This window comes from Sorex araneus, chromosome 1, assembly GCF_027595985.1.
Source record: "Sorex araneus isolate mSorAra2 chromosome 1, mSorAra2.pri, whole genome shotgun sequence".
NCBI classification, from domain to species: domain Eukaryota; kingdom Metazoa; phylum Chordata; class Mammalia; order Eulipotyphla; family Soricidae; genus Sorex; species Sorex araneus.
Window position 1 is genome coordinate 388,112,535 of NC_073302.1, and position 9,681 is coordinate 388,122,215.

Sequence of the window (9,681 nt, forward strand, 5' to 3'; positions counted from 1 at the left end):
TGTCAGCCAGTGTTCCAATGTCCAACCCCTGTTCCTTCACCAGTGTATGTTTCCCACCACCAATGTTCACAGTTTCCCTCCTGCCCACCCCCCATGGAGAATTTTCTTAATGTGAACTTTTTATTTCTAATACATTATAGAAACCCTGTAAGATCATTGCAAGTAATTTCCTTTTTTCCCCTTTCCTGCAGTATTTGGTCTGTCTAATTCAACTCTGAATAGAAACAAAAGAATGAGAGTTGGGGGCAGAGATGTTGTATAGCGGGTAGGGCATTTGCCTTGTAGGCAGCCTGCCACCCTGAGTTTGATCCCTGGCACTGCATATGGTCCTCAAGTCCCCACCAGAATGATCCTTGAACATAACTGTGATTTCCTGATAATATTTAAAATTCTGGGGCCAGAGAGATAATACTGTGGGTATGACGCTTTTCTTGCACACAGCCGACTCAGGTGCAGTCCCTAGCATTCCATATGTTTCCCGAAGCTCGCCAGGAGTGATTCCTGATTACAGAACACTGCAGGATATGGCCCAATCTTCCCTCCCCCCAAAAAAAATTCTTTAAAATTCTACCACATATAATTGATGTTATTTAATAAAAGCGCTTTTTAATGGAATTTTTAAAAATCAGTACTGGAGTATGTCACAAATTTTAGAGTTTTCTGAAACTCTATTATACTCTATGAATGTTTGTTGTAATGAAAGACTTAAATAGAAATTAAATGTATGAAATTTAGTATTTTTAAAATCAATATAGCATATATTTTCCTATATACAGGAAATTAAAGTACTCAGCAAAAAAAGAAAGCTATATCCTGAAGATAAACCTTTGTCATCAGAGTCCTTGTCAGAATCAGATTATATTGAAGAGGTGAGTATAGACTTAACTTCATTTGACTACTTTGATATCTACTTACTTGATTTATTAAATAATGACTTCATAAAGATAGGTCCTTGATTAGCCATTTTTAATGTGTAATATTAGGAATGGGCTGGAGCGATAGCACAGCAGCAGGGCATCCGCCTTTCACACAGCCAACCCGTGTTCCATTCCTCAGCCCCTCTCAGAGACCCCGGCAAGCTACCGAGAGTATTGAGCCCGAACAGTAGAGCCTGGAAAGCTATCCGTGGCGTGTTGGATATGCCAAAAACAGTAACAATAAGTCTCACAGTGAGAGACGTTACTGGTGCCCGCTCAAGCAAATCGATGGCTCTAAAAGACTATGGTCTTTTTTTTTTTTTTCTGATTGTTATTTTGGTGGGGGCGGGGAGGTCACGCTTAGCAGTGCTCAGGATTTACTCCTGGCTCTGCACTCAGGGCTAACTCCTGGCAGGGTTTGGATCAGATGGAATGCTGGGAGTCAAACCTGGGTTGATTGCATCTAAGCGCTCTACCCTGTATACTGACACTCCAGCCCCTGGTCCATTATGTGGCGGTTCTGTGTTTAATTTTTTTTTTTTTCTTTCTGGGTCAGACCTGGCAATGCACAGGGGTTACTCCTGGCTCTGCACTCAGGAATTACTCCGGCGGTGCTCAGGGGACCATATGGGATGCTGGGATTTGAACCCGGGTCGGCCGCGTGCAAGGCAAACGCCCTACCCGCTGTGCTATCACTCCAGCCCTCTGTGTTTAATTTTTAATTAAATATTAGGGCACCATGATTTACATAGTTTTTATAGTTGAGTTTAAGGAATATAGTATTCCAACACCAATCTCACCACCACTGTTAACTTCCACTAATGTCCCAGGTTTCCTCCCAAACCCTAGCCTGCATCCTTGACAAGCACCATTTTTGTTTGGTCATTGTAGTTACCTCATGCGTGCAGTGTTGTTGGCTCTGTAATTTATATATGTACATCTATACATATATCACATATGTACTTGTATATACCTACAGAGTTATATGTCTATTTCATAATCAACCACTTTTTCCTTTTTTTTATTTCTCTAATGTTCTTTTGTTACTATATATTATTTGACTACATGAAGGATGCTATTGTATTAAAATTTCACAGTCCTTTATTTTTATCTGGAGCTCTGCTTAGGGAATAGAAATGTAATCAGATAGAGCAGAAAATGTTGGCCTGACACTCAGTTTTGCCATGTCTAAAATGAGGGAGGGAGTACGGACTACAGCAGTAGTAGAGTTAGTAGGGTTGAGGTGAGTTGCCTTGCATGCAACTACCTGGGTTTGATCCCCAGCATCCAGTATGGCCCTCCACGTACATAGGAAGTGACCTCTGAACACAGAGCCAAGAGTAAGCCCTGAGCACATACTGGTGTGCCCTAAAAGCAAACCAAAAAAAAGAAGAAGAAAATTCCAAATGAAGAAGTAGGGTTAAATGATTTATAAAATTCTTTTTAGATTTAATATAATTCTGGTTTAGATTTTGTATGTACTCTGCTGAAATTTGAGTATTTGAGGGGTGAGAAGACGTGGGTGAAACCTCCTTGATGGTGCTTAAGAGATTGTGTGCCATTCCCAGTAGGGCCAGCATTTCAGTGTCGCCCTAAGGATGCAATATTGCTTGGACCCTTTGGTGCTGAGTACCACTAGGGTCACCCAGTGGCACTCCAGAGCCTTCAGGGTCCACCAGCAATGCTCAGGGGGCTGAATGATTCTGGGGGATTGAACTAGAATGAGTGCTTACAAGGCATGCACCCTAACTCCTGTAATATGTCCTCAGCCCTAGAGTCTATTTTTACTTAACTGTAACTCTGTACTTTATCTTTAAAATATTTCTCTCTTGGACCTGGTTTCCTTATTTGTAAAATTGACTATATGCCCTATTTTGTAACACTACCTGGAATGAAAATTGTAATTACTATAGCCTACCTATATGTAGTTTGATGCTAATAGGTTCAAAGAAATAGAAGGAAATAATAACTTTATAATGTTATATTTTAAAATAAAATACTTGTGTAAGATGACATCAGAAAGCAATCTTAAGATGTAACAAAATTCGGGCTCTAACAGGTGTAGTAGTACATAGACATTTCAAAAACGGAAGTAATATTATCAGTGTTTTATTTTTTTAAATGGTGGGTGAGGGGATAGAGATAGTACAGTGAGTAGGGCATTTGCCTTGCATGTGGCAGACCCAGGTTTGATCCTTATGGTCTTCCAACCCTGCCAGGAGTGATCCCTTAGTGCAGAACCAGGATTAAGCCCTGAGCACTGACAGATAATGGTCCCAAAACAAAATGGTGAATGATTTTCATTAAAACTTGGAAGCAAAATGCAGTTTTCCTTTAGATGAGGTTGACACTTTTCGGGCATTCACTGTGTCTTAAAACTCTGTATAGGTATTTTCTTTCCACTCTGAGGAAAATTCTCAAAGCTAGAGTGCATACCTAGCATGCACAGTTCCCCAGGTTCAATCCCCAGTCTTCTGTATGGCCTCAATTGGCCACCAGATATAATTCTGGGAGCATATATACTTTAAATAGGCTTATTGAATGTCCAGCCAGCTTTCCAGAATCATGTCAAAGCTACCAGCACCATTGCCTTATAGCATATCCCAGTCTTGGTCTGGCTACGTGTGGATAGCAAACAGCTGCTAGCACCCACAGTCAGTATTAAGTTAAAAAAGGGGGCTGGAGCGATAGCACAGCAGGTAGGGTGTTTGCCTTGCACAATTCCCAGCAGCCCATATGGTCCCTTGAGCACTGCCAGGAGTAATTCCTGAGTGCAGAGCCAGGAGTAACCCCTGTGCATCGCTGGGTGTGACCCAAAAAAGCAAAAAGCAAAAAAAAAGTTAAAAAAGCTAAACCATAATCCAGTTGTTTCCTGGGTACTCTCTAGTATACTTGTCTTAATAGAAAATGCATTGTATTTGGATTTATTGATAAACATGAGCTTTAGCAACTTTCAATAGAACCTAAATCTAATATACTCTACTTTGAGAAATTGAAATAAAATTAATACGGTAATAATTGTTAAAGGAATTTTCATCATTAAAGGAATTTGGTGTATTATTGAGTTCACTCTATGTATAGCTACCATTTTTGCTTTGTTTTATTTGGGGACATACCCATCTTTGCTCAGGGGTTGCTGCTGCCTGTGCACTCAGCCTGGCAGTGCTCTGGGGACTATATGGGATGCCAGGATTGAACCCGGGTCGGCCACATGCAAGGCAAGTGCACTACCCACTCTCTAGCACCCATTTTATTTCAGTACAGTAAGTGAAAATCAGCCATGTTTTGAGACTAGATATTGACTTCCATTTTACAATGATGTAAGGGACAGGTAGCAGAGATTATAATATTCTGAGCTTTATCTTTTGGAATTTAGAACTTTATTAATGGTACACCTCTGTTTGTCTTTGGCCCAGAAGAAAATGTAACAGTTAATCCTTGTGGGGTTTAAAATTTATTTTCTTGGGGCTGGAGAGATAGTAGAGTGGGTTGGGCATTTGCCTTGAACTCAGTGGACTGGGGTTCTGTCCCCAGCACTGCATATCACACCTTCTCCAGGAGTGATCATTGAGCACAGAACTAGGAGTAAGCCCTGAGTACCACTACATGTGATCCAAACAATGAAAAAGAAAAAAAGAATTTGTTTATTTTGAATGTTTTCTGTTAGATCCTTATCATATTTAGGTTCTCAGTATAAAAGGCACTTTCAAGTCCTTTGTGATCATGTTTTCCCCTTATAAATTTTGAAGTAGTGAAGCACATGAAAGAATGATAAAATAAGTGAAAATTAATTTTTTTTCTCCAAAAAAATGTAAACACTAGGTACCAGCCAAAAAGAAGAAAAGCAGTGAAGAACGAGAAAAAGTAACAGCAAGTATCATTTACTATTTTTACCTGACAACAGTAGAGCTCTTTTGTTTAATGAAGAATAAGTCATAGTAAAGAATGATAGAATTTCATGGGAATAACTACTGAGAAATTTCTATATTCAGCTCTACTTAGTGGAATGATTGGGTGGTAAACTGACTCAGCAAAGAGTAAGGGCTTTCTCCTGGCTCTGAGCTCAGGGATCACTCCTGTCGGACTCAAGGACCTAACGGGGTACCAGGGATCAAACCTGGTTCAGCTGCATTCAAGGCAAGCACCCTGCCCACTATACTGTCACTTCACCTCCAAGTATCTGTTTTAAGAATTTCTATGTAAGAAATAAGTGTGAGTTGAGCAAATTTACAACTTCCTTGGTATCCATTTTGACACATTTTAATGGGCTTCATTAGAGTTACCCTCTAAAAGCCAAATGTTTGCTTTTTTTAACTAGTTTTGTTCTTTTTCCTTTTGGGGTCACACCCCGAAATATACAGGGGTTACACTCCTGGCTCTGCACTAAGGAATTACTCCTGGCAGTGCTCAGGGGACCATATGGGATGCTGGGATTCGATCCCGGGTCGGCCACGTGCAAGTGTTACTACTCGCTGTGCTATCACTCCAGCCCCAAAACTAGAGTTTTTAATTGTACATCAGTTTTGTAGCACTTACTTTTTTTTTTTTATAATTTATTTATTTTTAATTAGAGAATCACCGTGAGGGTACAGTTACAGATTTATACACTTTTGTGCTTATACTTCCCTCATACAAAGTTCGGGAACCCATCCCTTCACCAGTGCCCATTCTCCACCACCCGTAAACCCGGCGTCCCTCCCACCCTCCCCACTCCCATCTCCCCCCCACCCCACCCTGCCACTGTGGCAGGGCATTCCCTTCTGTTCTCTCTCTCTAATTAGCTGTTGTGGTTTGCAATAAAGGTGTTGAGTGGCCACTGTGCTCAGTCTCTAGCCCTCATTCAGCCCGCAACTCCCTTCCCCCACATGGCCTTCAACTACAATGTAGTTGGTGATCGCTTCTCTGAGTTGCCCTTTCCCCGGAACGTGAGGCCAGCCGCGAAGCCATGGGGTCAACCTCCTGGTACTTATTTCTACGGTTCTTGGGTATTAGTCTCCCACTCTGATATTCTATATACCATAGATGAGTGCAGTCTTTCTATGTCTGTCTCTCTCTTTCTGACTCATTTCACTCAGCATGAAACTTTTCATGCCCATCCACTTAACTACAAAATTCTTGACTTCCTTTTTTCTAACAGCTGCATAGTATTCCATTGTATAGATGTACCAAAGTTTCCTCAACCAGTCATCCGTTTTGGGGCATTCGGGTTTTTTCCAGATTCTGGCTATTGTAAACAGTGCTGCGATGAACATACATGTGCAGATGTTGTTTCGATTGTACTTTTTTGCCTCTCTGGGATATATTCCCAGCAGTGGTATTGCTGGGTCAAATGGGATGTAGCACTTACTTTAATAGTTCATGTACTACTCTGACATACATAGTACATAATTTCTGTGTTCATATTTCCCTCAAAATAGTAGCTTTCGGCACTTTTGTACCCCCAAAACTTTATTTATACAAAAGCAGCTGCATTGGAGGTTGGAGCTGCTAGGGCATTTGCCTTGCATATAGCTAACTGGGTTTAATCTTCAGCACCCGATGTCCACCGAGCCCTACCAGGAGTGATCCCTGAGCATACAACAAGGAGTAAACCCTAAGTAAAGCAGACGTGTCCCCAAAACCAAAATTAGCTATTTTCCAGTGATTAAGCATCCCTTTGCAGGAACTTTTGTTACTTCACCTGCAGAAATTATCTAATATTAAATAATTGAATTTATTTTCTAGAGGAAGTTTTTATAGAGTTGACTATGTTAGTAACAGCAGTTTTTTTATGACTTATTAAAACTCAAAAGGTTTCCTTTTATTCCTCATTTGAAATTAATTTCTGAGAGTTTGAGAAATATTTTGGTTTTGATTTTTGGGCCACACCAAACTTACTCCCTGACTGTGTTCAGGAATTGCTCCTGGAGTGCTTGATGTGCTGGTGGCAGGGAATGTCATGCTTTGGATTGAACTGGGTCAGTTCCCTGCAAGGCAAGCTCTTGTAATCTCTCCAACTTCATTTTGAGTTGCTTGTTTAGTTGGGCCTGTTTTTTGGTTTGTTTCTGGTTTGGGGGCCACACCCAGCAGTGCTGGGTTATTCCTGGCTCTATGCTAAGGGATCACTGCTAGCATGTTCTGCTCAGCACTCACAGGTGGAGGATTGAACCCAGGTTGGACAGCTTGCAAGGCAAGAGCCTTACTATACTATCTCAGCCTTCATGTGGGTTATTTGTAGTAAATATATAGTGACTCTGAAGTATGGTAAAATTGATTTGAATAATTACATGTATAAATGGCTAACATGGACCTGTCTTTACAGGAAAAGTCAAAAAAGAAAAAGAAGCATAAGAAACACAGTAAAAAGAAGAAAAAGAAGACAGCTAGTTCAAATCCTGACTCGCCATAACATTAAGAAAATATCAGTATCCCCCTTATAAAGAAAGTGCAATGACTGAGGAAATTTCAACTGTGAAAAAGATGACATACTTACTAATGCATGAATCTTCTTGTTTTTAAAATTATTCCTGGACTATTCAGTAGCCACTGAGATGCCGCTGTGTGAAAAGACCATGGTTAACTGTTGCCTGATGCTCAACACCTGTTCTTTCCTCTTCCAGCTCTTAATAACTCTGGGAGATAATACACTGCAGTCATACTAGAGGTTAAGATATTGGGAATAAAGTTAATATTTTTGACTAGATGTGTCTAATGTTCAAACAACAAAATTTAATCTGAATATGTCTTTAAGATGTAATCAGAAGTGACCAGGTAAATCTAGTTATTATTTTTTACGTAGGGATTACATTGATACTAAAACTCTGTAGATAAGTGTATTTTAATTTTTTCCCCCATGTATCTTTTATTTACCTGGGGAAGGACCTTTTTGGTGGGGAGGGTTTGCTATCTCTTTAGCTAGCAGAATAGCGTGCCTTTTATCTTTACACATCACTTTTTGTGGACACAGTAGCCATGCTTCGTGAGGAGGTCAGAGCTGGGTCCAGCTGTCTTGTCTTTTACTGTGTTTTATGGTATCCGTTGGCTCTGTTGTATGCTGCTTTGACTGCACCAGAGAATTATAGCCTGTTTGCAGCATGAGAAAAAGCTGACGATGCTCTGGGATTTACCTCCACTTCAATAATAATACTGAATATTTTTTAGCTTTAGAATGTGTTATGTCATTTGAATTAATTTTGACTACACTTTGACTTTAGAGAGGAATCGTTTCAAATATAGACACTGGTACTTTTTGAACTTGATAGTTAAAGATTCTAAAATGCATGTTTTATACTGTTAAATTTTAAACAGGAAACTTTTATGTAACCAGTGATAGTTATTTTTTGTATGAATATTGTTTAGGCTGTAATATTTAGCTTTTGTTAACTCTTTATTCTTGCTATCTTAAATTCCTTACTGTGTTTAATGGCACATTTGCCAAGATATTTAGCATGTAAAAAGCGGTTTTTGATTTTTTTTTTTTTTTAAACAGCTTCATATTGAAGCTGAGATTTAGTATAGACCAGTTGAGTGGCAGGCCTGGTATGCTGTGTCTTGTTAAAAAAAGCTATGCCAGAATCTTAGTAAATATAACGTTTTAAAAGTTTGTTGTCTTTGTATATTCCTAACAAATTATGACAAGTTAAATTTAAGTGAGAATTATGTTACTGCTCTTCTTGTGTCATATTTTACTAAGATTTTGTGCCTCATATCTCCTGCTGAATTGTTTACTAGTATGTTAAAAGGAATTGATAAATCATTTTCACTTTACCTTTTTATATAATCAGGTAACATGGAATATAATTTGATGTGTAATGTAATGATGCCTGTTACAGAGGGTGTGCTAATTATAGTAGTATATGCACAAAACATTTTGGCATGATGAGGCTGAATAAATAGCTATTTTACTTAAAAAAAATAGCTGTGTTCTTATCAGCTTCCTTTGGGTCACAGCTGAAGCTACACAGATTAGAAATTATTCAACACCTACTGGGTGCTGAATAATAAGTAAATAAGACATATTCCTGAAGTCCAAGGAGATTACTCAAAGGGCCAGAGTATATGCACAGTACCTCATGACCTCGTTTATAAGGCACTGCTAAGTGTAGCCTTGGGTCCCCACAAAATCTGGGGAGCCCCACCCTTTCCCAAAGAAAGCATGCACTCAAGTTTTTATCAATAGAAATGACATATCTTTAAATTATATGCTTAAACATACTTTTTTCTAATGAAATGTATCTCTGTGTTCTTGAGAACACAGCAGTTTTGGGGGAAATTTTGTGTACTGTTTCTCAGAATTCCTTCCTGAAAAAGCTATAAGTTCACAGGAACATCAAAACGTGCCTTCACAGACTGGTCCAGTATATTACGATTATGTAGAAGCAGCTGCTCACAGTGGAGAAGAAAGTTATTTTGCCAAAAATGATCCTTCTTGATTGTATTTTTCTCTCTGATGATAGCCTTATTAGTCATTATAAGGTAGGGGGGAAAAATTGAAAGGGTAGAGTTGCCATGTGTTTATTCCAAAGACACTACATTGTGCAAGTTAGTAGCATCTTTCATTTCTTTTCCCATTCCTTTTTCTTGAATTGCTTTCTACTAATTTTATAAGCAAAGCATAATTTAACTGGTGGCTTGTAGGTATTTTAACTTTAATAAGAATATCCTGGATTTATTTTCTGTAGAGTGCAGATTAATATTAATTCGATCAAGATGTGCTAAAATTTTATAACCTTGTTTTCTTTTCATAAATAAACTAACCTCAGAGAAACTAAAAATAGTTATTCTT

The 9,681-nt window shown here is 38.9% G+C and overlaps 1 protein-coding gene across 10 annotated transcripts in view; it reads left to right on the forward strand.

Moving 5' to 3' along the window:
- FAM133B (family with sequence similarity 133 member B) overlaps nucleotides 1–8,811 on the forward strand; it is a 36,999-nt gene extending 28,188 nt beyond the window's left edge. For 3 of the 10 annotated variants that reach the window (XM_055118312.1, XM_004602178.2, XM_055118306.1), the window contains 2 exons: nucleotides 777–869; nucleotides 7,219–8,811. In XM_055118312.1, the coding sequence (XP_054974287.1) occupies nucleotides 777–869; nucleotides 7,219–7,336 (211 nt within the window). In that variant the 3' untranslated portion in view covers nucleotides 7,337–8,811. Of the gene's footprint in view, nucleotides 1–776; nucleotides 870–4,739; nucleotides 4,792–7,218 lie in introns of all 10 variants that reach the window. The other 7 variants (XM_004602177.3, XM_055118273.1, XM_055118282.1 and 4 more) reach the window with 6 other exon arrangements.
- Nucleotides 8,812–9,681: the final 870 nt, after the last annotated feature.